The sequence below is a fragment of the Thecamonas trahens genome, assembly GCF_000142905.1.
Source record: "Thecamonas trahens ATCC 50062 unplaced genomic scaffold supercont1.1, whole genome shotgun sequence".
NCBI classification, from domain to species: Eukaryota; order Apusomonadida; family Apusomonadidae; genus Thecamonas; species Thecamonas trahens.
In genome coordinates this window covers 325,264-352,903 of record NW_013657679.1, presented here as the reverse complement: position 1 = coordinate 352,903, position 27,640 = coordinate 325,264, and the positions used below count along the sequence as shown (strand labels likewise).

The 27,640-nt window shown below is 64.1% G+C and overlaps 1 protein-coding gene across 1 annotated transcript; it reads left to right on the top strand.

The window, feature by feature from the left end:
• Window positions 1-272: 272 nt before the first annotated feature.
• On the top strand, window positions 273-27,576 carry AMSG_00155 (uncharacterized protein; the record flags this gene model as incomplete). The annotated part of the gene is made up of 5 exons (XM_013907562.1): window positions 273-297; window positions 352-3,606; window positions 3,675-8,770; window positions 8,800-22,260; window positions 22,344-27,576. 5 exons carry the CDS (start codon window positions 273-275, stop codon window positions 27,522-27,524), a joined length of 27,018 nt encoding a protein of 9,005 aa, XP_013763016.1. The 3' UTR covers window positions 27,525-27,576.
• Window positions 27,577-27,640: the final 64 nt, after the last annotated feature.

Below are 27,640 nucleotides of genomic sequence, written 5' to 3'. Positions count from 1 at the left end.
TGCAGCGTCGGTAAGGTCAACCACCACCACACCAGCCGACCGCATCGTCGGTTCGAGTCGGGCGCGGGTAGGTGAGGGTAGCTTTTGTGGAGAGCTTGTGTGAAGTGTGGTGGCTGTTGTACGGCGACTGGCGGGGGCGAGTCACGTCCAAACCTCGTTTGGCTTTGAGTTCAAGAGGGGCGGGGGGGGGGGGGGAGGGGAGGGCAGTCGTGTTTTTGGCGCGGCCGTTGCCGCCAAAACTGGGACCATCGCTCTCTTTCTCGCGCTTGACCATGTCCGGGACGCCGTCGCGGACACGTCGACCGACAGGGACAAAGTCACGAGACAGGGCGGTACAGAGAACACCGACAGGTAGAAGGGTGAGTAGCAAGCGGCCGGCAAGGTCGCCCATCTATACTGGGCTGGAGCGCAAGATTCAGCATGACGACTTTGAGCGGGCCCTCGCGTCGGAGCTTGGAACGGTCCAGGATGAGTCCGGCGAAGGCGTGCGCGGGAACGAGGTGGAGCGTCTGGAGCATGCGCTGGCGCAGGCGCAGGCTGAGCTCCGGGCGAACCATACGCAGTTGAGACAGGAGGAGGACTCTGCCAACGCCGCTATGGAGCGGCTCAAGGCTGAGAATGCCCGGGCTCGGGCAGCGGTGACGGCGGCGCGTGAAAAAGTGGCGGCAGCGTCGGCGAGCGCGGCGGCAGCTACGCAGGCGGCACGTGCAAGCGGTGCCAGGGACCTCGACGCACTTGCGGCGCTCGTTCTCCGCGAGGTAAGCGAAACCATGGCCGCTGCCAAGGACGCAGCCCGCGCCGAGTTTGCTGGGAGACTCGAGGAGAGCCAGTTGACGGTCGGCCGGCTCCGCGAGCGGATACAGCGACTGCGTGAGGCCGAGGGCCGCCACGCCGACGACGCGGCTGTCATTCGCAAGCACCAACGGAAGGAGCGGACGTTATATGCATCGATCGAGCTGCTGAAGCAAAAGCTGGAGGAGAAGGAGGCTTCGCACGAGCACATTCTCACGGTTCACACCGAATCGAACGAGCTCAAAGACCAGGTCGCGCTGCTGCAAGCGCAGCTTGCCAGCGCACGCAAAGAACGCGACGAAGCCGTGCTTGGGCGCGGTAAGCCGCGCACCGGCTCGGGTCGGGGGCGCGGGCGCGGGCGTGGCCGCGGACGTGACCAGTCGAGCTCGTCGGAGAGCGAGCGCCTCAACGCGCTGCTGCGCAAGCTGTCGAAGGAGCGCGACGAGCTGGCCAAAGAGAATGCCAAGCTTGCACGGGCGGCCAAGCGCGACGCCAAGCGGTATCAGGCGTATCTCGATGACGTGACTGCCCAGTTGGTGACTGCTCAGCAGCAGCGCGACGAGGCGCGGGCTCATCTCGAGTCACACCTTGCCGAGTCGGGCCGCGAAACGCTGGTGGCCAAGCTCGAAGCGCATCGCGAGGCGCGTGCCAAGCTCACCGATGAGGTTGCAGCTCTTCGTGACGCTCTGGCAGAGGAGCGGGCCCGAGTCCGGGCGCTGCGGTCAGCGCGGAGCGCATCGGGGGCCGAGATCCAAGCTCTCAACCGCAAGCTGCTCAATGCGTCGCACCTCGCGCGGCTGGCCGAGTTCCGAGTCACGGAGCACACGCCGCTTGCCGAAGTCGAGGCGGTGCTCTCGGCGCTGCAGGAGACCAACTCAGCGTTGCAGTCTCGCATTGCCGAGCTGGAGCGCGAGGTTGCGACCGAAAAGGCTGCAGTGTCAGCGGTGCGGGCGCAGTCAGCCTCTGCTGCCAGCTCGAGTGAGGAAGTCGAGCGGCTCCGGTCGGACCTCATCCGACTGAAGAGCCAGCACAACGAGCTGCGGAGCAAGTATGCGGCGGCTCGGCAGGAGGCTGCCGCGCCAGCCAGCCCGAGCGTAGGCGGCGAGTCCAACACTCGTGATGCCGCGCGGCTGGCCGCGTCCCGCAACCGGATGGCGGCGCTTGAAGAGCGTGTTCAAGCGCTGGCGGCGCAGCTTGCGGCGTCGCGCGCGCGCGAGGCCCAGCTGGAAACTCAGCTGCTGGACAGCTCGCACCGCGCGGCTCGTTCGCCTGCGGCGTCGAGCAGCGAAGGCAGTGGGCCTGTGCCTGCGACGCCGATCTCCAAGCTGGAGGCACGGGCGTCACGAGTTTCCATGCTCGGTGCGACGCCGCTCGGCGGACGGCCCGGTGAGAACATTGCCCGTGCGTGGGAGCCGCGACTCCTCCTCTCGGCCATCGAAAAGTCGCAGCCGCTGCCGCCGATTGACGCGGTTGACGACGGCGTTGTCTACGCCTGCATTGTCAAGCTTCAAGAGCGGCTTGCCGAGCTCAACGAGTCCGCGGCTGAGCATGCGCGGGCGCGGCATCCGCACTTTATGGAGCTTGGCTCGCAGCACCAAACGCTTGCCGACTACCTCCGCGGCATGCATGGACTGGTGGCCGAGGCTGTTTCGCTGGGAGCGTCCAGCGAGAACGAAGATGTTGCGACGCTGCGGTCGCGACGTGACAACACAAAGGCACTGAGCCAGGTTCTGGACCAGGCTGAGGCTTTCGTTAGCAGCGAACTCGCGCAGCCATCGTCGGCGACGCTGGCGGCGCTCGCGCGGCTGACCTCGCTTCGGAATGGCCTGGCTGCCAAGCACGGTGCGACCATCAAGGTCCTGGACGGCCTATCGTCGGTGGTGAGCTCGTCGCCGCTGCTGCCCGCGTCGGACCCACGCGCAGGCGCAACGCTGCTTGCAGCATTCAAGCTCCAGGCTGCACTCGACTCTGCCGAGGAGGCTGCTGTGGGGCTGACGCTCGACTTGGGGCGGCTGGACAAGGCAGCACTCCGGGCCGATGTCGAGGATGCTGCAGCTGTGGCAAGCCTTGTGGAGGCGATTTCAGGCCTGTTGGAGGCCGAGTCTGGCGGGTGCCTTGCGCCCGAACTGCGGGTGCGTACGAGCAAGTTGCTGGCACCGCTAGTTAGCATGGTGGCGTCGCGTGCACGGCTCCCACGCGACGGGTACCTTCCACTGCAGGTGCGGTCGTGGTGGAGTGAGGCCGGGACGACACACGCCAACATGCACCAGGAAAAGCTCAACTCGTCGCTGCTCCTGCTGGACGTGCTGGCCGACTCGACGGCGCAGGTCTCGCGCGAGTTTGAGAGCCTCGCCGCGTCTGAGGCCAAGCTCGCGGCGCGGCTGGACAAGTTGACCTCGCAGACTTCGCAGGTCAACGTTGCGCTCATGCCGCAGGCGTCGACGCCGGCCCGCAAGCGGGCGTCGCTCGCCGCGCAGCACGCAAGCCTGGCTGCCGAGCGTGAGCAGGCTGCCGAGCAGCTGCGCAGCGTGCGTGAGCGGCTCGGTGAGCTGCGGCGGTCCAAGCGGCAGACCGAGGCTGATCACCAGGCACTGTCGGCCGCTCTGGCTGCGTTTGCCGAGGCCTCGCAGCGGTTGGACGGCGGTACCGGCAAGGTCCGGTCTGCGCTGGACGCTATTCTGGGCCTTCTCGGCGAGCCACTGCCCATGCCGGGTGACCGCAACCGTGGCAGCAGTAGCTCGAGCGGGAGTGGCTTGACTGGCAGCTCAGAGACAGAGCACCTCAAAGCGCGGATCCGGCAGCTGCAGGACCAAAGTACGCCATTTACTCGCGACTGCATGATCTCAACGCACGACTGGTTTCTACTTCAACCGACAGGGCAGAGCTGGAGGCGCGCCTGGCGCACTACCGGCTCAATGGCTCGGTGTCTGAGGCCGACAAGGCCGACGAGGCGTTGCTGCAGGCGCAGCTCGCGGACGTTTCCCGCGAGCGGGAGCGACTCAAGTCGACGATCCAGAAGGATGCCAGCGAGTTGCGTGGTGTCGAGTCTGAGCTCGACCAGGTCTTTGCGCAGTACAACCTGCTGGTGGCTGCGCCGCCTCTGGCGTCGCCGGCACAGGTCGGCGACGGTGGTGACGGCCGGCAGTCGCGGGCGGCAGCCGAGGCTAGCGGAGCGCCCACGGGGACGGCGCGGGTGGTTGGACTCGCGCGCGACGGAGAGGGCGGCACGTCGCTCGAGCGAGCGCGCTCCATTCTCTCGTCGACGAATGTAACCTCGCTCATTCCCGAGTACGCAGCTGCTGTGAAGGAGGTGTCGGACCACCTTGCGGCTGTGGAGCAGTATGCGCTCTCGCTTGAGGCGCGCTCGGCCCAACTGGCGAGCGAAAAGTCGTCACTCGAGCGTCACATTTCCGAGCTCTCGTCAGACCGGGCGCGGTTTGCAACGACTCTGGAAGGGCTGCATGCGCAGCTTGCGGCGTTTGGCACATCTGACGAGAAGGGTGTGCGCGAGCTGAAGTCGCGAATTACGAACCTCGAGAGCCAGCGAGCTCTGCTGGAACAGCAGCTTGTGGATGCGGAGCAGGATTTGGAGCATGCGTCGACGCTGCTGCGGGAGACCAACGTGGTGCTCACGTCGCAGGTGGGAGGACGGCACGCGGATTTGGCGGCGCAGAAGCGTGCGCTTGACGAGCGGGCAGCGATTCTTTCGTCTGTGACACAGTTCTTGCTGCGGTCTCCTGATCTCGACGCGTCGTCGCCGGTTCGTGCTCAGCTGCAGGTCGTGGCCGACTCGCTGGAGCGTGAGTCGCGGACGCCAGGTGAGAGCCACCGCGAGGAGCGGGCCAGTGAGAGTGCTGCCGACGAGCACGCGGCGGCCCGCGAGCGCGAGGAGCGCGTGGCCGCGGCTGCTGCGCTGGACGCGGTGCGGCGGCACAACTCAGAGCTCCGCGCGGCGCTAAAGGCGCGGGCTGAGAACGCGGCGGCGCTGTCGCGCAAGGCTACTAAGATGGAGGCTGCACTCGGCGAGGCCAACGCGCGCGAGTCTGAGCTCGAACTGGAAATTGACGAGCTCCGCGGGCAGCTTGATGGCATGGGCCAGCTGATGGCGTCTGCGTCGCGGGCGGCGACGCTGCAGGCGACGAACACTACGCTGGAAGCCGAGCTGGCTGGCATGGCCGAAGCGCTCGCTGCCGAGCAGGAGCGTGCAACCGAGGCACGGGCGCGATGCGCGGATGCCACTGCCGAGGTTGCGGTACTCAAAGATAAGGTCCTGGACTTGAATCGTGCGCTGAGCACGGCGCAGGCCGAGCTGACGGAGCTTCGTGACGGCTCGACCGAGCTCAACGAGAGTAAGGCTGAGGTGGAGTTCCTGGCGGAGGATGCAAAGCGGATGGCGACTGCGATTACCGAGCTTGAAGCCGAGAACGTGCACCTGCTTGCAGTCCTTAACGATGTTATGGCGTCGGAGGCCGAGCGCAAGGACGAAGCGACGGCGCAAGTCACCGAGATGGCCAACTTGAAGCTCAAGGTGGTCGGTCTCGAGGAGCAGCTGGCAGCCGCTGAGGCTGCGCTGGCTCTGGCAAGTACTGACGAGGAGAGCAAGGTGAATACGGCGGGCAGCCCCGCGCGGCGGGAGCTCTCTTCGGACCCTCATTCTAACGTGTCTGGCGACTCGCGGTCGCACTCTGTGTTTTCGGTGGGATCGCCGGGCTCGCCGGCGCCAGTGACGTCTGCGGCACCATCGTCAGCCGCGGTGGCGTCACTGGAGATTGAGCTGGAGGCAGTGATGGCTCGTGAGCGGCTGCTTGCGGCCGAGAACGCCGAGCTGGAGACGCGGCTGGTCTCGTACCGGTCACGGCTTACAGCTGTCCAGGCGCGGGAGGCCGAGATGGAGGCTGCACTTAACGTTCCTGTTCAGGTCGATCGTGCGCTGTCGGGTGAAGCAAGCATGCCAGCTGTAGCGCAGTCTGCCGGGGTGAGGGCGGGTCCTGAGCCGCAGCTCGCGAGCAGGGTGACCGAGCGGTCGCTGGCGTCGCGTGCGGAGGCGAACGTGCCCATGGTGGATGAGTTTGGTCGAGCTGTGGCTGTAGGGAACGTGGCGCATCCGGCGGACGCGGCGGTGACGTACGTGTCCGTGGAGCGGGTGCAACACCAGCGGAAGACAGCAGGGCCGATGGACGACGCGCTGCGTCGGTTCCTGGAGGACCAGCTGACTCAGGCCGAGATGGATCTTGCCGAGGCCGAGGCTGCGCTGGGTGAGGCGCAGATTGAAGCGGCGGAAGCGCGTGAAGCCAAGGAGACCATGGCTGAATCCATGGGTGCTCTCGAGGCTGATTTGGAGGCGGCTCAGAGCCTTGTTCAGGCGATGGATGCCGAAGCGGCGGCGTCGTCGGAGCAGATTCTGGGCTTGAAGAAGGCACTTCTTGAGGCTGGCGAAGAGATGGCAGCGCTGTCGGCGTCGACTAGGGCGCTGGTGCAGCAGAATGTGTCGCTTGGCGGCGAGGGTGCTCGGTTGTTGCAGGAGCACCAGCGGCTTCAGGTGGAGAAGCGGCGGGAGGCCAAAGCGCGGATGGTGGCGGAGCGCAAGGCGACAGCGTCTTCGGTGGCCACGTCAGAAAAGGACCCCAAGTCGATGATTCCTCAGGAACTCTTGGCCGAAGTGGAGCACCTGCGGACGGACGTGCTCCTTGCGCACCAGCAGTCCGAGGCCCTGGCCAATGCGCTTGAGGAGGAAATGCGTCTGAGTGCTCAGCTCCGCGGGGTGCTCAACACTCTGCTGGCCGATGCTGACTCGCTCGACATGCACAACCAGGAGCTTGCGGCGCGACTGCGGGCAGCTGTTTCACGTGTCCTGCATCCCGAGTCCCATGACGGCACTACTGGCGAAGCTGTCAGCGAGATGTTGAGTGGGACGGGTCCGGCTGCTGTCAAGACGAGCACGGCTGCCGAGCTGCTGGCAGCGTCGGAGGTGCCGACAGTGTCGGCGGCAGCGCAAGCACCCGACGTGGCGCGCAAGCTGCGGGAGCTTGAGCGAGCGCATGCGGATCTGTTGCGCGCCGGTCCTCACGCGTATCTTGCGGCCCAGGTCGATGAGCTCAAGATCGAGCTTGCCGAGGTGGAAGAGCAGCTGCTGGAAATGACTCGCCGAAATGCGATGTTGACCCGGGACCGGCTCCGGGTGGAGGCTGATGCTCACGCGGCGAATTTGTCGATGAGCGACGAGCGAGCTGTGTCTGTGGCTGGGCTCGTGAGTCGGGTCCTGGGCGAGTCTGAGCGCCAGGAGCTGCAGCAGCTGCGGGCCGAGGTTGCACGGCTGCTTGGCGATGCTGTGCCGGGTGCACGGTCGGTGGCTGAGCTGGAAGCGCAGCTGGAAGCGATTTCTGGTGAGCAGATTCGGGCGCTGTCCGCAATGCGCGAGCTGGATGCGGTTGCGCCAGTCTCGACGGAACTCTACGACGAGCTCCATGCCGGCAAGCCGCTTCTCGCGGTAGCAGAGCAGGTGCAAGAGTGGCTTCAGTCGACTCGGCTGGCGTATACCTCGACGGCGCAACGGGCCGAGAGCCAGCTCGCTGCAGTTCAGCGGCAGTTGTCGGAGGCGCACGTTCGTGGTATGGAAGCTGCGGAGCGGGAGTCGCTCGGCGCCGAGGTTGAGTCGTTGTCGAATGTGAGCGAGCGGGTGCGTAGCTCGCTGGCGACGCTTGATGACGTGGAGGCACAGCTGGCGCGGTTGCTGGTGGTCATTGAGCCGCATGCGACTCTGGTCGCGTCACCAGCGCACGGCAGCCAGCTGTTGGAGCTCATTGGCCGGGTGCTTGTTGCGATGATGGGCAACGAGCTGGCGAGCTTCCAGGCACGGTTGCAGAACGAAAAAGCACGGGTGCTGGGCTCGCATGCTGCGCTCCGGCGGACGCGTGACGACGTGCGCGCTCTGCGGGACGAGCTGGGCATGGCGGCGCTAGTGCCGACGCTGCAGTCGGTGCTAGCCGAGGTGGCGCCAGTGCCTGGCGCGGCTGCCGCACAGCTGGAAGGTAGTTTGCCCCCGGGTGCCGATCCGCGCGCACGGTCGGTCATTCCGGCGCTGGAGACCCTCTCGGTGGATCTGGCCGAGCTGGCACGACTGGTTCATGAGCCGGGTACCCTCTACGAGGGAGACACAAGTCTTGTGTCGCGGCAGGATGCACGCGCGGCCCTTGTCGATGAGCAGGTCGAGCTGCTCGGAGGAGTCGACTACGTTTCGCGTTCGCGCGGTAGTGGCGGCGGAGATGCCAGCGGCGGAGCCGCCGAGCCGGAGCCGACGGTTGTTGTGGCTATGGCGGCCCGAATGCAGCGTTTGGAGCAGCTTCACCAGCAGGCACTTGTTCAGAACGAAGCACTGACAGATGCTGTGCGTCATGGTGGAGGCTCGCTCGGTGAGGCTGCGGCGTGGGATACCGTCTCGCAGCTGCGGAGCGCACTGGAGCAGGCTGTGGCCGAGAATGCAAACTTGGTGCGCAAGGTGCGGAGTGGTGGTGCAGCGCCGGACTCACCGGGTTCGTCGAGCTCAGGTAGCGACGACGAGGAGAAGCGAGTTCTCGCCCGTGAGCTGGTGCGGTTGACAAACGAGTACAACGCACTGGTGGACGGACGTGTGCGTCAGGGCCGGCGGACGGCTGGGACCGAGCGCCACGTGCCCTCTGTCGCGGGTGGACGAATCCGTGGTGAAGCGCTGGATCCGACCGAAATCGATGAACTGCCGCATCTACAGGCACTGGTGCTGCAGGAGCGGACACGGGGTGACATGCTGGAGATGCAGCTTGAACAGGTGCTTCTCACGACAGATTTGGCCGCGAGCGCCCCCAATGGAGATGTGAGCGCCTCGCGCCGGTATGTGGACCAAGCGCTAGGACAGTCTCGGGCGCAGCGTGAGGCCCTGATTTTGTCCCGCTTGGAGAACAGAGGCAATGTGCCGAAGACCGATACTGGGTCAGAGGCCCGTGAGGTTGCGGTTTGTCGCGCGTCTCTGTGGAGGCGTTGGAGACCCGGCTGGCTGTGGTGCTCGATCAGTTGGACGATGCAGTCGTGAGCAACGCACAGCTGGCGCGGGACTACGCGGTGCTGGTGAAGGAGCACGAAGGCTTGCGCGCCGAGCGGCAGGCCGCCGATGCAATGCTCGAGTCGACCCGCGGCGAGCTGGGTGAGTTGAGGCGCCGCTGGCGCGAGCTGGCGCAGGATGAGCTTGCGGCGACGTCGCGAGCGGAAGAACTTGCCGCGGAAAACAGCTCGCTGCGGCGGATGCTGACGACGCCTGGGCTCGCGCCTGCTGTGGGCTTGCCTGTTGCGGTGGGCAAGGCGTTGCGGTCTGAACACGGCCCACTTGCATCGCGCGAGTCCAGCCACGCTGTGCGCGATGTCGTCTCGGGGCAGGACGCCATCGTTCAAGAGCTTGTGCTGCATTCAGCCGAGCTGAACTCTTTGTCTGGCTTTGCGTCGCCGCAGGTTGTGGCGATGGAGCGGGCAAAGATCGAGCGCGAAGTTGCGGGCGAAGCGGTTGGAGTGCGTCGGCTGGTCGAGCTTGAGCAGGATGGAACGCCGGACTCGAGCTCGCTGTCGACTTCGTTGACAGGATTTGACCCGGAGAAAATGGCGCTCGTGGCAGAGCTGCAGGCGCTGGCGGAGCAGCTGGCGGAAGCGCAAGCAGACAACGCAGATCTGGCGACTGAACTCGCGGCTGCATCAGCGGCGAATGCCACGCTGCACATTTCGAAGGAGCAGCTTGGCGCCGACCTCAACGAGACCAAGGTTCGCTTGAGCGAGATGGACCGCGAGTGGCGAGAGCTTGCTCGCGACGAGAACGCGTTGTTCAGCAAGGTGCAAGAGCTCGAAATGCAGGTTGCGACCTCGACGCTTAGCGACGAGTCCAAGGCTGCCGTGGTGGCCAAGCTTGCAGCTGTACGGGAGATGCGGCCAGTGGAGCGGGTCTCGCTGCTTGCTAGCGCAGATGAGGTGCGCAACGTTGTCGCCGGGGCTAGCCACGACGGGCCAAGTGGATCAGGAGAGAGTGTCGCGTCGAGCGAGCTCGAGGCTCTGCAGCAGACCATTCGTGTGTTGGAGACGGAGCTGGAGAGCGCAAACCAGGCTGCGCTTGATGCCGAGCGGATGTTGACAGCAGAAGCTGCGGAAAAGGCGGCGCTGCTTGCCAAGATCGAGGGCCTTCAAGACGATGTCGAGGCTGTCCTTGCAGACAAGGAGGCACTAGTTCAGCTTGTGGATGAGTTGCGGCGTGACTACGGCATGGCTCAGGATGTCGAGGGCGATGTCGAGTCGCAGGTCATCAAGTATCAGGTCGAGGCCGAACAGCTGCAGCTAGACAACCAGGCGCTGCGGGAGCAGATTACCGAGCTGGGCGGAGTGGCTGCTGTTCGCGAGAGTCGCACCCGCGACTCGGCTGGCGCGACGGCGCTGACCAAGCTGGTGTCGACAGAAGAGCGCAACACGATTCTTTCGGAGCAGCTCGATGACCTCAACGAGGCTTACGCCGGCCTGCAGAGCGAGGTGCGCGAGCTGACGTCAGCGCGGACGACCGACATGCGGCGGATCATGGAGCTCGAGGCGGCGCTCGAGGAGTCTCAAGACGAGACGGCGTTGGCCCACAGCTCAGTCGAGCGGCTGCAGCGCGAGCTGGAAGAAGTTGCGCGCGAGAACGCCGAGCTCGAGAACGAGGTTGCTCGCTCACAAGTGGCACTTGCACGCTCGTCTCTCGGCTCTCACGGTGGCGCTGACCTGACTGCGCCGACCGCGGAGGATGGCGGTGAACAGCTTCGTCATCATGGGCTCAGCGCATCCCCAGCGGTACAGGCCTTTGAGTTGCAAGCGCGCAACGAGCTGCTTGCGGAACAGGTGAGCGATTTGGCCGAGACACTTAAGGAGCTTGAGGCCGAGCTTGACGGGATGGCCAAGGAGAAGCTGCGTGTGGAAGGGCTCAACCGTGAGTTGACGTCGCTGGCAGAGGAGCGCGCTGCCAAGATCGAGGCACTCGAAGCCAACATGGCTGCGATGAGCAATGAGCTCGAGGCTGTGACGGGCGAGGCCGAAGAGACAGCTTCTCAGTTGATTGCAACCCAGGTCGAGCTTTCCAAGGCACTTCTAGACGCCGGGCGTCCCAGCGCCGACGCGTCGCTTCTTGTGGCGGCGCGGAGTGAGGCGCGGCGCGAGCGTGCTGCGCACCAGGCACCTGGAAGCGGGAAGCGGACCGAGTCTGGACGTGAGACGCTGCTGCAGATGTCGCTTGACAAGACGCTTGATGAGCTTGACGAGCGCGATGACGAGGTTGTGCAGCTTGCGCGCGACAAGATCGAGCTCATGAACGCGGCTGCGGCTCTTGACAAGGAGCTGGCACAGCGGCGAGCCGACGGAAGCGATAATGCGGAGCTAGTGGAGTCACTGACACGTGCACTGCAGGAGGCGCTTGTCGAGGGCGAGACCAAGGATGACCTCATTGCGGCGCTGCAGGTGGAGGTTCAGCAGCTGCGGCGGTCCCTGACAGATGCCGGAGTGGCAAATGTGAGCGAGGATGGTGACCAGCCACGGGAGCTCGTGGCTGCTAAGCTCCGGCGTGAGCGGGCGGAGCGGTCGGTTCGTGTGCTCGAGTCGCGGCCAAGCTCGGTCGACAACCTTGTGGCCCAGTTGGAGTGGCCTGAGCTGCGCGCAGGCCACGGGCCGTCTGGGGGCGAGGCTTCGGACGAGGTGACCAAGCTGCAAGAGCAGCTGCTCGCGGCGGAGCAGGCGCTCAGGCAGCGGGACCGGCACTTGGCGGAGCTCGCCGAGTATGTTCGCGAGTTGGGCGGGACTGACCTTGCGCTGGCCCCGTACGACTTTGTGCTCGACGACTCGTTCGACGGGGTGGCGGCCGGCGCGCGGATCGAGTTTCTGGAGGAGCAGGTGCTTGCGGAACAGGTGGCGAACGAGCGGGCACAGGGCGAGCTGGCGCTGTTGGCAATGTCCAAGGCACACCTGATGCGTGAGTGGAGCAAGCTGCGTGACATGCTGGAGGCCAACGGCGTGAGTGTGGCGCCGCTCGACCTGGCGATTGTAGGCGAGCCTACACCGGAGAAAACCCGTCGAGCTGTTGCAGAGTCCGAGATCGCACCGGGTTTCGAGTACAAGTGTGGACCGTATTCCGATTTCTACTCGGAGTATTACTCGGACGACGAAGTGGACGACGATCTTGACGTTGCACCCGCTCGTGAAGGCGCCAAGAACGGTGGGACACAGCTTACGCCGACTCCAGCACAACGGCAGAAGCATCCTCGGCGGCGTCGGCAGCATCGGGCACGCCACGATGACGGCGGCGTTGAGACTAGTGTTGGCGATGGAAGCGCAGACGTGGTCGGCGTGGAGCCCCAACAGCAGAGACAGCAGCGGCGGCGTCGGCGGAAGCGTCGACCCGCAGACAGCACAGACGTTCCGGACAGTGCGGCGTCTGGTGGCGCTGGTGAGCGGAACAAGTATCGCCGGCGTCGGAGCCGTCGGGCCGTCGGGACTGGCGAGTCCGCGGTCGAGCCTGATGTCGACGGCAAGGCCGAGACCGAGGCCCACAGCTTGCTCGAGACGGTTCGAATCGGGCTGGAGGACAAGCTAGAAGCAGCCGGTGTGGTGCTCTCACCGCTGGAGCAGCAAATGCTTCGTGCTGCACACCCGCACACGGGGATGAAGGAGAGGCACCATTACCACCGGCGAAAGCACCGGACGGACGAGCCGGGGCTAGAGGATCGAGTGCTGGCGCTACAGGATGAGCTTGATGCACTTCGGCACGAATATGCTATGCTCAAGCGGCAGTATGGAGCCGCGATTGAGCGCGAGTCCGAGCTAGAGTCACAAGTGCTTGCGGCACAGGTGGAGGTCGAGCGCGGGAGCCGTGGCGACAGGGGTGCCGGTCTGGTTGCACCGTACTCGCTGGCAGATGCCTCGTTTGCCCGGTATGGTGCTGAGGGCGGGTCCGAGTCTGACGAGGAGATGGTGGACATGATTGCGTTCCGCAAATTTGCGCAAGAGCTGGGCTCGCCGGTGGCCAAGGTGGTTGAGGTTGATGTCGCCGGACAGCCGCGCAACATGGCCGAGACGCTGCATCTTCAGTCGCGGAAGAACATGCTCGAAGAGGACATTCGCGACATGGAAGACGAGCTGGCAGCGCTGACCAAGGCGCTGTCACAGGAGCGAGTCAAAGTTCGCGAGCTGAAGAAGGTCAACCGGTCACTGCGGCGCAAGTTGCGGCGTGCTGGTGTCAGAGGCGGCGAGCCGCTCGAGTCGAGCTGCGCTGAGACTTCGGACGGCGAGCTGGAGCTGGAAGAGGTGCTCAAGGCGTCCCACGTGGCGCTCGAGACTCCAATTCCTCGCGATGATCCGAGTGTGTACGTTGCGGCCAGCATGCCTGCGGCTGGAGCAAACGACAGCGTCGAGTCTGTCGAGGCGGTCAAGCGGTCGATGGAGGTTGTGCTTGGCAGCGGCGGTAGTAGCGTCGACGCCGACCTTGTGGAGCGGTTCCGGACGGTGCTGCAGCGGATGGAAGGCGAGGTGGTTCAGGCCGACGGCCAGGTGGAGGAGCTGGAGGGCGAGCTGGCAGCGTCCCAGGCAGAGACTGCGATGATGCGCGAGGTTCGTCGCCAACTGCTAGCCGAGCTGGGTGTGGTGCGGCGTGAGCTCCTCAAGGCTCAGCATGCAAGGCAGGAGACACTCGATGTCGTTCCGCCCAAGGCACAAGAGCTGCTGGGCGCACTCCAGGAGCGCGAGACGAGACTGCGCGATGAGACGAACGAGCTTCTCCAGCAGCGGGTGGCGCTGCAGACGACGGCGACCGAGTTGACACTTGTGGTGGATGAGGTGCAGCGCACGATGGACCGGTTGCGGCGTGAACCAGTCAAGGCAGGTGACAAGAGAGCCGAGCTGGAATCCGAGGTTGCTTTTGCAGAGGAGCGACTGCGGATGTCGGAGGCGCGTTCGCGACTTGCGCGCAACAATATGGAGCTGCGTGCGTCCGAGGCCAAGCTTGTGCCGCTACAGGCTGAGCTGGACAACGTTCGGTTGCTGATTGACTTTCTGGGCACGGTCTCGCTCGCGGACCTGACCGCGTCAGGGAGCCCGAGGCGCGATGGTGACCACACGTCGACTGGCGGTGTTGCGAGTGTCAAGGTTTCTGAATTGATGAAGGCCCGGAACATGTTGCTGGTGCGCGTGGCGGAGCTCGAGGCTGAGCAGGAGGCAGCCGCGGGCGACTTGGCAACGGCCGGTGCTGGGTCTGCTGACGAGGTTTCAGCCCTGCTCTCGGAGCGGACGGCGCTCATGCGTGATCGCGACGCCCTGGCGGCTCAGCTCGCTGAGGCGAGACGGGCAGGTGGTACAGTGTCCCCCTCTGACATGGCGGAAGGGAGTGCACGCCCCACGGCGCTGGCACCGTCGTCGTCGTCTGGGAGTCTTAGTTCGCCAACGCGCGACATGGCGGACGTGGCGGTCGATAGTGTCAAGGAGGAGAATGCAATGCTCAACGCGCAACTGACTGCGAGCGAGAACGCGCTTGCTGTGGAGAAAGAGTACTTTGCCGAGTTTGCCGCGCAGCAGCTTGCGATGGTTGCGCAGTTGCAGGAGCAGCTGAAGACGCTGGCAAGCCAGGCTGAGAGCGTGGGTGCCGATGGTGACGGTGGCGCCTCGGCGGACGAAATGCGCCAGTTGCGGCGGGCACTGTCGCTTGCACAGGCAGATCAAGAGGTGATGCACCATCTGCTGGCCTACCATGCCGGAGACAAGTCGAAGGGCCTGGATCGACAATCGACGTCTCGACTGTCGGCCGTGTCATCGGTGGCTGATTCGAGCGAGTCGTCTGCGCGGTCCACACCGAGCGACCTTGGGCTTTCCGTCATCCGCGGTGAGCTTGCAAGCTTGAGTGCACAGGTTGACCTTGCGCTCGAAGACGCTGGGCATGCCAGCGACAACGATGTTGGCCTGGAGCGGTATGTCGACACGAGGGTTGCGGTCCAAGCCGCGGCGATGGATCTCGCTGCGCCAACGCCACGTATTGCCGCAGTCCAGGCCACGCATCAGGCTTCGACTCACGAGGTTGGTGTCCTTCACCGTGCTCTGGACGATGCGCAGATGCTTGTTGCTGCCCTGACAGCAGCGCAACAGGAGCGGGCGGTGCAGCTCAGCGCAGTCAAGGCCGAGTTGGCGTTTGCAACGTCGCGGATCGACGGCTATTCCAAGCAGCTCACGAGTGCTCACCAGCTTGTTCTTGATCTTGCAGCGAGGCCTACCGCAGTGCACACTGTGTTTGGCGAGGGTGACGTAGACCCCGACTCTGTCCCGGATCGTGACTACGACCGTGACGGAGCTGGAGGTAGCGGCCATGGCGACGGCAAAGACGGTACAGACGGCCCTGACGCTGAGAGTGATGCCCCAGCCGAAGGTGATGACGACGACGACCGTGGCGGCGGCAAGCTGCCCTCAGGTTCGCAGTCGCACTCTCAAGGCACGGATGCACAGACCGTCGATGAGCTCAAGAATGCTTTGAACATGGTCTACGCCGACAACACCGAGCTTCATGAGAAGAACATCGAGTTGCTCGACTTGGTGAGCCGATTGCAGGAGCGTGAGGGCGAGCTTGAGGCGCAGCTGGCCACCCCGTCTCCTGATCATACCAGCGTTGAAAGTGCTGGCGAGCTGGCGACTGCTTTGCGCGACTCGGCAGCTAGCAACGAGGTTCTGCTTGAGCGGAACGCAGCGTTGGAAAAGGCACTTGAGCAGTTGCAGCTGCGCGAGGCGTCGCTCAAGGCCGAGCTGGAAAGCGCGAAGATGACTGCCACTGTCGGGCGCGAGGAACTGCTTTATCGGGTGGCCGAGATGGAGGCGGTCAACCCTCTACCAGTCTTGGAAAAAGCGGGCGCGAAGGAGCCACAGGCGGTGCAAGCGCTGTCGGCCGAGCTCGAAGAGGCTCTGCGCGAGTCTGCAGCTGACAACGACGCTCTTTTGGCACTGAACCAAAGCCTTGTCACAAGTCTTGCCGACTTGAAGGAGCGCCTACAGCGCGAGATGCGCGCGCGGCGCAAGCTGAAGGCCGTCGCAATGGCGGCTGCTGTGGAGGCGAAGGAGACCGAGACCGCTCCTGCTGTGCTTTCGACGTCTGTTGTGGACGGAGAGGACGTGGCGCCGCAGTCCGAGACCGCGTCTGCTGTGCTTTCGACGTCTGTTTTGGACGGAGAAGACGTGGCGCCGCAGTCCGAGACCGCTACTGCTGTGCTTTCGACGTCTGTTTTGGACGGAGAGGACGTGGCGCCGCAGTCCGAGACCGCTACTGCTGTGCTTTCGACGTCTGTTTTGGACGGAGAGGACGTGGCGCCGCAGTCCGAGACCGCTACTGCTGTGCTTTCGGCGTCTGTTTTGGACGGAGAGGACGTGGCGCCGCAGTCCGAGACCGCTACTGCTGTGCTTTCGACGTCTGTTGTGGACGGAGAAGACGTGGCGCCGCAGTCCGAGACCGCTACTGCTGTGCTTTCGACGTCTGTTTTGGACGGAGAGGACGTGGCGCCGCAGTCCGAGACCGCTACTGCTGTGCTTTCGACGTCTGTTTTGGACGGAGAGGACGTGGCGCCGCAGTCCGAGACCGCTACTGCTGTGCTTTCGACGTCTGTTGTGGACGGAGAGGACGTGGCGCCGACGCCTGATTACTTGGACAGCACCGACAAGAACGTTGAGTCGTCTACCGCCCCCGCGTCCGACGGCGAAAGTGGCGGCACTGAGCGTGCGGCTGCCCTTGTGCGGGAGATCGATGCGCTACAGCGGGTGCTGGCGCGGACCGAGACCGACAATGGTGCTCTGCTTGAGCTCGTTGGTCACCTTCAGAGTGTTGCGCAGCGTTCTGCTGTGGAGCTCGAACCGCGGCCGGCGATGGTGCTTGCGGATACTGCACCGGAGCGTAGTGGGCGCAAGCACAGCGGCCCCAAAGAGGATGCGGCGGTGTTGCATGTGCTGGAGAGCAACTCGGATTTGCGGGCAGACCTTATGCGTGAGTCTGCATACAATAGGGCGCTTACAGTCGAGAATGCCAAGCTTGCGCGGGCGCAAGAGGATTTGACGCAACACGCCCAGGCACTCGAGGAGACAAATGCTCGCCTTTCTGACGCTCTGGGCAAGGCTGTGAGCGCGTCCACTCTCCGGACGTACCTCAGCAGACTGTCCGAGGCGTGGGACCTGGCAAATGCGTTCTTGCGCGAAGCAGTGACATACCGTGAGCAGGCCGCACAGGAGTTGACGGCAGCGGAGGAGGATCTCGCCGACGCCCGCGTCGATCGTGCCGCTTTGCAGTCGCAGAACGAGGCACTAACCGTTCGTGCCGAGGCACTGCGCAAGGATGTGGGTACGCTGGAAGAACAGGTAGCCAGCCTGGCGGCATTGCCGTTGCGGACTAGGCTTGGCGATGATCAGCGGCTTGGTGGTGACCTTCTCGGCGATGAAGCTGACGACGATGTGTCCAAGTTTGAGTCTGCGCTCCACATGAGCCGCGACCAGCGGACGGACCTTGCAGGCCAGGTTGCTAACCTGCAGGCCGCGCTCTCCGAGTCGACGAGCCGACAAGGCCAGCTCGCGGCGCGCAACAAGGACCTTCAACGTCTGCTGCTTGTGGGCGGCGGCGGCACGCCTGGGTTGTATGCCACGACACTCACACCCATCCGGGCTGAGCGGTCAACGGTGGCGTTTGTGGAGGCCGAGAACTCGTTTGAGGCGCCGACCCTCGACTCGCTGTTCGGCGATGATACGGTTGCCGACGCCAACGCGCCCAAGGCGGTCTTGCTGGAGCAGTTGGCTACTGAGCGAGCTGCGCTGGAGATTTCGCAGCACCATGTGGCGCAGCTGCAGGCGCAGATGCAGGCGGTTATGGTCGACGACGAGCGCGAGACAAGGCTGGGTGACAATGGTGGCAGCGTGTCGTCGTCTCATCAGGCCTTCATGTCCATGACCGAGACTCTTCAAGAGGACATGGACTACTTGCGAAACCGAGTGTCTGAGTTGGAGGCGCAGAACGAGGTTCTGGAGGAGGCGCTTGCGCTGGCACAGACTGGCACTGCGAACCGCGACCATGCTGTGGACAATAACGCTGTTGCTGTTGAGGCACAGCTGCGGGCCTCCGAGCTTGAGGAGCGCCTGGCTGCAGTCCAGGCGGCGAACACTACGCTCGATGACGAGAGCCGGCGTGCCAAGCAGGCATCTGCAGCTATGATGCAGGAGCTGATTGACGAGAGCGAACAGCTCAGGAGCCACAACGCCGAGCTGGTGGCAACAGTCACGTCGCTCGAGGTCGAACTGGATTCGATGAGCCAGGTGGTGCAGGAGAAGGAGCTTGAGCTTGACGAGGCATCACAGATGCTGGTTGAACGCGAGAATGAGCTCAACGAGCGAGTTCGGAGCGCCGAGGTCGAGCTTCAGGGCTTGCGGGCCCAGCTGGAGGTGGCATCAGCGGAGCTGACCTCGCTTCGTGACACAAACGAGTCGCTGATGTCACAATCGATGGCACTGCAGTCGCAGAACTCGTCCGTGGTGGCACGGACTCAGAATGGGCTCCAGGCGGCTCGCGCGGCGCTGACTGCACTCATGAACGACCATGCCGCCGAGACGACGTCCAAGCGCGAGATAGAGGCCTGGGTCGCCTCGATGCGCAACATCATTACGGACCAGGAAAACGAGCTGCACGAACTGGAGCGCGAAGCCAGCGCAAGGTCGCGTGCACTCCAGCAGCAGCTAGCTGCGGCACAAATCGAGGCGTCGCGGCTTGCGGCAGCGAAGGAGCTGGCCGAAACCCGCGCCGCCGAGTTCAAGGAGCTTGCGGCGGCGGCACACGAGCGTGCCGAAGCAAGCTCGGCTGCCGCCGCAGAAGCGTTGGCCCGTGCGCAGGTGGCCGAGAACGAGGCCGCACACGCTCGTGAGCAGGTCCGGTTGGCGCAGCGCCCGAATGCAGATGGCATGTCTGCTCTGAGGGAGGAGCTGATCGAAGTACGACAGGCACTCATGGCAGCCCAGGTGCAGGCCCAGGTTGCAGCGTCTCGGACAGCTGGCAGCGGCAGTGGTGGCGACGAGAGCGCATCCCTGGCTCAGGTTGAAGCTGCGTCGGCCAAGGCCGAGGCGCGGGCCTGGCAGGAACGCCACGCCGAGACTGTAGAGCGGCTGGCGGCGATTGAGCACGAGCGCAACGAGCTGGCACAGGAAGTGGCGGCATTGAGGGAGCGCACGAGCGGAGCAGAGACTAACGCAGTACGTGCTGAGCAGCGTGAGGCAGGCGCGACCAAGCGGGTGGCAAAGCTTGAAGCATCGCTCCTGAGTTTGGCCGAGAAAGAGGCCCCTGCTGAGGATCAGGCTTTGTCGTTGCTAGGCGAGACGTTGAAAGCTACCCGCGACGAGCTGGCTCAAGCGCGCACGCGACTGGACGAGGTTACGTCCGAGAATGTTGAGCTGCGGGTCGCTGCCGCGGCGATGGAGCAAAAGCTGGCGTTTGCCCAAGCCCGGGGCGTTTCCGTCGACGATGACGACGACGGAGTCTCTGACGAGGAGGCATCGATGGAGCAGGTGCCGACGGTGGTGCTCAAGTCACAGGTTGCTCGGCTCAAGGAGCGCCTTGTGGCGGAGGAGGCGCGGTCGCGCGAGCTGCTCAACATGTCGGAAGATGCCGGACGCGAGCTTGCGGCGATGGAGGCGGAGCTTGAAGAGACGCGGGAGGCGCTGGCGGTGGCACTTGCTCGACGCGAGGCAGAGCTTGACTCCCGCCTCGCAACCGCGTTCGGCGATGTCGAGGCCGAGCGTGCACGGCTGGTGCACGGTCTTGAAGAGGCTGAGCGGACGTCCGATTCTGGGTTGGGTGATGAGGACGACCCGCAGCTCAAGCTACTGGGAGATCTCCGCAAGATGATCCGCCTCAACGGCGAGCTCAAAGAGGAGATTGCGCTGATGAAACGGCAGCTTGCGGCGGCACAGGCTGAGGTGTCGCGCCTGGAGCGCGAGTTGGCGGAGGCGACCGAGGCTATGATGAATGCCTCAGACGAGGATTCGCAACGCCGACAAAAGGCAGATCAGCGGGATATGGAGCTGGTGACCGAGTTGCGGTCGGCGCTGGAGGCGGCACTGAGCGAGCGTGATGCACTCCGCGCCCAACTGCTTGAGCATAGCATTGGTTCGCGTCAGGATGAAGGACTTGCCCCTTGTTTTGTGGAGAGGAGCGTAGCTAAGGAGCGAGTGTTGACGTTGCGCGCAGCCCGGCAGTTGGCCGAGTCGCTGCTTGCGTCGGCTTCTGTGGGTCGAGGGGTGGGTCGGCGCCGAACCGGCGCTCTGTCGAGTGAGACTGACGACGACGCGATGCCCGACCCGGTCGCCCGGGTTGACGCTCTCCACGCCGAGCTCGAAAACCTCACGGCCGAGCTCGATGGGGTGGCTGCTTCGGCAATAGGAGACGAGGCGTCGGACTTCTGGGATGAGTCAATGACTGCCACGGTGTGCGCCACACCGGCTCGCAGTGGTCGTGACAGAGTCGCCGCAGGGGAGGTGAAGAAGCTCGAGGAAGAATTGTCGCAAGCACGCGACCAGCTGGACAGAACTCTTGCTTTGTACGAAGACAAGCTTGAGGCGATAGAGCTGCTGGAGGGCGAAATCGACGAGGCCAATGTCGAGCTGGATGCAATGGTTGTTCAAGTTTCTACAGGGCGTGACAAGCTTGCTACTGCCGAGAAGCGCGCTTTCGATTCCGAAGCGCGCGAGGTCGAAGCGCGCATGCGGGCGTCTATTGCAGAAGCACGTCTGCGCAAGGCCGTAGGAGCCATCGGTGAAGCTCAAGTCGCGGCTGAAGCGACAGTGAGCGCGTTCGAGGCGGTTCTGGACAATGGTGACGAGGACCATGCGCTGCGGCGTGAGCGTGAGCTGCGCGCCGTTGCCGAGTCGAGGGCCGACGCACTCGAAGCAGAGCTGGCTTCTCTGAATATCAAGATGGATGCTATTGTGGAGGAGCTTGTGGCGACTCGAATGTCGCGCGCAGAGCTCGAAGCCAGCGTGCCTAGCCTGACAGCGGCACTGTCTGACGATGTGCTTGAGAGTGAGCGGCAGGTGGAAACCGCACTGCAGGCAGTACTTCAGACTGAGCAGGAGCTTGCTGAGGTTGAGCGAGCGCGGGCGGACGCAGAGCATATGCGGGCCACCGGCGCAGCTGATCAGGCTGCGCGTCTTGCGCAGCGGGTACAGGAGCTCGAGACCCGGCTTGAGATGAGCAAGAGTGCGCTGGCGCGAGCACATGGCGATGTGGCTGTGGCTCGGGCCGAGATTATTGAGATGTCGAGGACATTTGGCGACCGGGAGCAGCAGCTGAGCGATGCGCCTGGTGATGATAGGGAGCGTTCTACCAGAGGTGGACATCGTGTTTCTGCTGTGGCTACGCTGGAGACTGCACTTGCTGGCGAGCGTGAGCGAAACGCTGCTGCGATGGAAAAGGTGGAGAAGCTGGAAGCCGAGATGGCCGAGCTTAACGCGCAGGCCGACTCGCTTGCGGACCAGCTTGTGGCTGCACGGGGGCATGCCGCACACCATAGTAGTGAGAGTGATCACGTTGCGGCTCTTGAGACGCGCGTTGTCGATCTCGAGGCTGAGCTGACGGTTGCTACTGCAGCACTTTTGCGGGCCAAGGGTGGAGTGGGTGAGGCTCATGGCATGGTTCTGGCGATGTCGACAGCGTTTGGCGACATGGAGCAGCAACTGCGAGAGAACGCACAGCTGGCTGTTATGGATGGCACAAATACTGAGATGGACGATGCACTGGGTGTGTGGCGCGATCGTGTTGCTGTTGCCGAGGCACAGATCGATGCACTGGAAGCTGATGTTGCCGAGGCAAACGCTGCAGCGGATGCCCTTGCCAACGAGATTGTCACGGAACGACGGCGTGTTGCTGATGTAGCGGACGAACTCAAGCGGAGTGATGCGGCAGTAGTTGCTCTTGAGGCTGCGCTGAACTCCGAGCGTGAACGACTTGCAGCCGCCACTGCCAAAATTGAGGAGCTGGAAGGCGAGGTGGCCGAGCTCAACGCCCAAGCCGACACGCTCGCGGACGAGGTCGTGGCGGCGCGCGAGGCAGCTGAGGCGTCAGCAGCGCCGGTCGTGGTTGATGCCGAGGCGGCGCCACCGCCGCCAGCCGCAATGTTGTCAGATGAGAGCAGCAGTGCCGGCGAGAATGCACGGGTGATCGCACTGGAGGCGGAGCTGGCAACTGCTGTGGCTGCACTTGGTCGCGCACAGGACGGCATGGCACAGGCGCGCGGTGAGGCGTTGGAGATGACGACGGCGTTTGACGATGTCGAGACACAGTTGCGCGAGAACGTGCTTCGTGCGTCGGCCGCCGAGGTCGCTGCACTCAAGACCGAGCTGGCAAGTGTCAAGGCGGCCGCGGCGAGCGACACGCAGGTGGCTGAGCTGGAGGCCGCAGTGATGGCCGAACAGGCTCGGACTGCAGCTGCTACAGCGCGAAACACGCGGCTGCCTTAGCAGCGGCAAGGGCAGCCGCAGAGGAGGCAGTTGCTGATGTGGTGCTTGTGCAGGAGCGTGAGGCGCACGTGGTCGAGGTGGCCAAGCTCGAGACCGAAGTCGATGCTCAGAAGCACGGCAAGGACAGCGCGGCTGCCGAGTGTGAGCATGCGGACGAGGCGGTTCTGGTGCTCGAGGCTGCGCTCAAGTCTGAGCGTGAGCGACTTACGGCCGCTACCGCCAAGATCGAGGAGCTGGAAGGCGAGGTGGCCGAGCTCAACGCCCAAGCCGACACGCTCGCGGACGAGGTCGTCGCGGCGCGCGAGGCAGCTGAGGCGTCAGCAGTGCCGGTCGTGGTTGATGCCGAGGCGGCGCCACCGCCGCCAGCCGCAATGTCGTCAGATGAGAGCAGCAGTGCCGGCGAGAATGCACGGGTGATCGCACTGGAGGCGGAGCTGGCAACTGCTGTGGCTGCACTTGGTCGCGCACAGGACGGCATGGCACAGGCGCGCGGTGAGGCGTTGGAGATGACGACGGCGTTTGACGATGTCGAGACACAGTTGCGCGAGAACGTGCTTCGTGCGTCGGCCGCCGAGGTCGCTGCACTCAAGACCGAGTTGGCAAGTGTCAAGGCGGCCGCGGCGAGCGACACGCAGGTGGCTGAGCTGGAGGCCGCAGTGATGGCCGAACGGGCTCGGACTGCGGCTGCTACAGCAAAGATCGAGGCACTCGAGGCCGAGGTGGCTGAGATGAATGCCCAGGCTGACTTGCTCACGGACGAGCTAGTCAAAGAGCGTGAGGCGCGTGCTGTGGCTGCAAATGCGGCTGCAGATGCGGGTGAAGCTGAGCGGGAGCGGTCAGCTGCTGCGGCTGCCAAGATTGATGAGCTCAAGGCCAAACTGGCTGGTGAGCATCAGACCCGTGCAGCGTTCGCAGCTGCAGCCGAGGCCAAGCTGGAGGCCGAGCGGGAGCGGTATGCTGCTGCTGCCACCAAGATCGAGGAGCTCGAGACCGAAATCATCAGCCTCGATGCTCAGACAGACGTCCTGGCCGACGAGTTGACAGTAGCGCGCGATGCCGTGGCTGTTGTCAAGTCTGCCGCTGTGGAGGTGGCAGTTCAAGTTGAGCATGTCGTCAAGGAAGAGGGTGGCGGTGATCGTGTGGTGGAGCTCGAGGCGGAGCTGGAAACTGCGACTGCTGCACTGGCCCGTGCACAGGACGGCGTGGTGCAGGCTCGCGGCGAGGCACTGGAAATGACGACGGCATTCGATGATGTCGAGCAGCAGTTGCGCGAGAACGTGTTGCGGGCATCGTCGGCCGAGGTTGCTGCGCTCAAGGCGGAGCTAGCGGGAGCAAGGGCTGCTGCGGCGAACGATATGCACGTCAGCGAGCTTATGTCGGAGCTGGAGGCCGAGCGGGACCGGGCTGCGGCTGCGGCACTCAAGGTGGAGGAGCTGGAGGTTGAAATTGGCGAGCTACGCGAAGAGCGCGGTACTGCACGTGTCGCACCTGCAGCTCTGGAGCTTTCTCCGGACGAACCCTCTGTCGACAGCCGTATTGCGACTCTACAGGTTGCTCTCGATGCTGAGCGGAAGCGGTCTGCTGCGCTTGAAGCGCAAGTGGCAGAGGTCAACGCGCAGGCGGATGTTCTTGCTGACGACCTTGTTGGCACGCGCGAAGCGCACGCCACTCGCGAGGCCGATTTGGCTTCGCAGGTCAAGCAGCTGATGTCGGAGATTGATGTGGCTGGTGTCAAGCTGGAAGAGCTTGCGGCCTCCAAAGACCAAGTGGCGACCCTGGAGGCCGAACTTGCAGCAGTGCGCGAAAGCGAGGCCGAGGCGATGGTGGAGATGCAGACTCTGCTTGATGCCGAGCGGCAGCGAGCAGAAGCAGCTGAGGCCATGTTGGTCAGGCAAAGCTCTCCGAAGCAAGTTCGGTTTGCGTCGGCAGCGCCATCATCGCCATCAAGCGAAGACAGCACTCATGCGCTCTTGGCGTCAATGGAGCGGTCGGAAATGGAGACCCGGATTGTGGAGCTCGAGGCCGAGGTCCGCGACCTCAACGAGCAAGCCGACGTGCTTGCCGACGACGTGGTGTTTGCACGCCGCAAGGCAGTCGCGAAAGAGACTCGAATTGCCGAACTTGCAGCGCATGCGAGCGCTCTCAAGCGCGACCGAGTGGCGGTGCTGGGTTGCAGGCTGACACAGGTTTCAATTGCGGCTGCCGCGGCCAAGGACCTTGTGAGCTTTGTATCGTCTGGTCACCGCAAGGAGAGGGATGGAGACATCGCTAGTCTTTCTGTTCGTCTGGCCGAGATGGAGACGGAGCTTGCCAGCAAGGCAATTGCCCTGAAGGCGGCGCAGGCCGAGGTTGAAGCTAAGGAAGCCGAGCTGGCGAATGTCCCTGCTCAGATAAGCGGAGCCAAGTTGCGTCTGGCCGCGATGGAGGCGAAGCTCACCGACAAGACCGCTGCTCTGGAAGCGGCACGGGCTGAGGCCGATGCCAAGGGGGTCGAGTTAGCAGCAGTGCTTGCTGAGAACAGAGCCCAGGCAGAGTTGGGCCGTGTTGCAGTTGAAATCGAGGCCATGGAGATCATGTCGCAGCCCGAGGCGGGTACGCCACCGCTGGACGTGAGCGGTGCGTCGTCACACAACGTATCGACAATTTCCGACGGGACTACCGGTGAGTCGATTATTGCCGAGGCCGAGCGGCATGCCACGGAGCTCTCGGAGGTTCTTGACGCCGCCATCACGCGGATTCAGGAGGGCGAGGAAGCCGAGTCGCCTGTCGAGCTTGCAGCCCTGACCGCGTCAATTGATGCTCTTACTCGACAGAACGCCGAGTTGCAGGCGGCTGTGGCTGCTTCGTCATCGTCAGCCATCACCGACTCCCAGGCTCGCGCTGACGCTGTCCACGACTACCTAGTGACCGTCGAGGCACTCAAGCAGCAGGTTGCATCACTTGTTGAGCGCATGGACCGCGAGCGGGCCGACGCCGACATGCGCATCGCAGAGGTCGAGGCCGAGGTTGAGCGTGCAAACACCGAGGCAGCCTCGTACAAGGCCCGTCACGGCCAGGCTCGCGCCCAGCTTGAACAGTTGCTTGCCTCGTCTGAGGCGCTTGTGGCTGTCAAGTCAGACGACGCTTTGACCACCGCCACGCTCCGAACCCGGCTGGCAGAGGCTCGGGCCGAGATTGCAGCGTTGGAGGCAGAGTGTGAGCGCGCAATCGAGCGTGCTGATGCTGCTGAGACCGCGAACAACGCTCTGAGCAGCCAAGTGGCGGCCGCGCTAGAGCGTGCAACGGTTTCCGAAACGACGGCGGCGATGCGTGCCGAGCAGCTGCGCTCACTCTCCGACTACCTCCACGATGTAGGAAACGCCAAGTCGCTGTCTGAGGAGCTTGTTGCGTCGCGGGCTAGCTTGCTGGCGCGTGTGCTAGAGCTTGAGCGTGACCACGAAGCTCAGGGCTCGGTGGTTGTTGTCTCGCGTTCGAGCGACGAGTCGTTTGCGTCGGCTATGTCGTCGCTAGACACGTCGGCGATAGAGTCAACGACGAGCGAGGCAAGTCTTCTGGTCTCCGCCGTCGCCGAGACTTTGCGCGATGAGATCCGACTTGCGGCCGAGCTGGAGAAGGCTCAGGCTGCTAACGCTCAGCTGGCGTCAAAGCTTGCCGCCAAGAACACAGCAGACGTGGTTGCTGAGGCCCGCGAGGCTGAACTCCGAGCTGCGTTAGAGGTGCTGCGCTCGGAGCTTGTGGTGCTCGAGGCCGAGGTCAAGGAGCGGGACATGAGCGAGTCCCTTAGAGCTGCCGGCGACGCCACGTCCATGTCCACGGTCTACGCGTCGCGCGTCTCGTCGTATGTCGACGACATGGCGCGTGTTCGCGACGAGCTTGATGGTCTGTTGGAGCTCAAGCACACGCTGCTGAGTCACAATGCACACTTGCGGAGTCAGTTGTCAGATGCAAGCGCGCGCATGGAGGCGAGCGAATCGGCGGCGCGCGCTCTGCGTGCCGAGAAGCACGAGGCCGAGGTGCTGATCGAGAACCTCAAGGCAGCGGCGGCACTTGCCGACCAGCGAGTGGCGGCGGCGGAAGAAGCGGCGGCTGCGGCGTCTGCAGCGATGTCGGACGATGCGTCTGAAGCGTCAACGGCGACCACACGGACGGTGCGCCTCATTGCCGAGCACCTCAACGGAGTGCTCCGTGTGCACAGCTCGCGGGTGTCAGCAATTGCCACTGACCAAGCGTCGCTTGCGGCCGGGCGCGAGGCAAATGTGGCGCACCTGAACGTTTTGAAGCGTGACATCGAGGCCCTCACTGCGCTTGACGCCGACGCCGACGCCGAGCTCGGACCAGAGGTTGTGGCCATGCGCGCCGCGTTGCGCGAGCTGGAAGGCTCGATTGTCCGGGCGGACGAACAGTATGCTGATCTTGAGGCCGAGCTTGTGCAGGTCCGCGCTGAAGCGGATGCTGCCGAGGCGTCTCGGTCGGAGCTGGAGACTGCGTTGGTGGGTGTGCGGTCGACGCTCGATGAGGCTGTTGACCGAGCGCACACCTCGCACATTCTGCTGCAGGCGTCGTTCTCTCAGTCGCACCTCAACGCGACCGCGACGCAGAGCATGATGGACGAGACGGTACTTTCGCGGGCGGAACGGTACATGGAGCGCATCGATAGTGCGTTTGAGATCATCGAAGACGTACTGCCGGGGAGCATTGCTGCCAAGGAGGCGCAGCTGCTGGAGGAGCGGCGGTTGGCAAACGCCTCGGTTCTCTCGGGCAACATCTCGCGCGACAAGGTGGCGGCGGCGCATGCCCGTGCCCGCGAGGCCAACGAGAAGCTAATCAAGCTGGCTTCGGAGCGTGATGCCGCTCTGAAGAGCATTCGCCGCGGCATTGACAAGCTGCAAGGCCTTGTCACCGTCTCGGATCCGTTTGCCGGCGACTCAAGTGACGATGGCGAGTCGTCTGAAGAGGAGATTATCCGTTACATGCGGATGTACGTCGAGAGCCGAATGGAGCTGGTGCTCGAGCGGCACACACATGAGATGGTCAAGGTTGTTTCTGCCTCGCAGGCTCGGCAGATCACCCGCCTCTTGAGGGCCCTCGACGATGCAAAAGCCAAGTCGGCCGCACTCACCACCGAGATCGACGAGGTCAAGGCCGAGGCTGACGTCCGAGTCCAGCGAGCGCTGCAGCGGCTTGACACCATCCGACAAGCTTGATCGGGTTCGAATGAGATGATAGAGCCCTAAATGAAGTCAAGTGACACGTAGAGATTCAAATGTAGGGATGGAAAGCCTTGTCGCCGCCGTGGCCTGCGGCCGTCGTCGGCACAGCG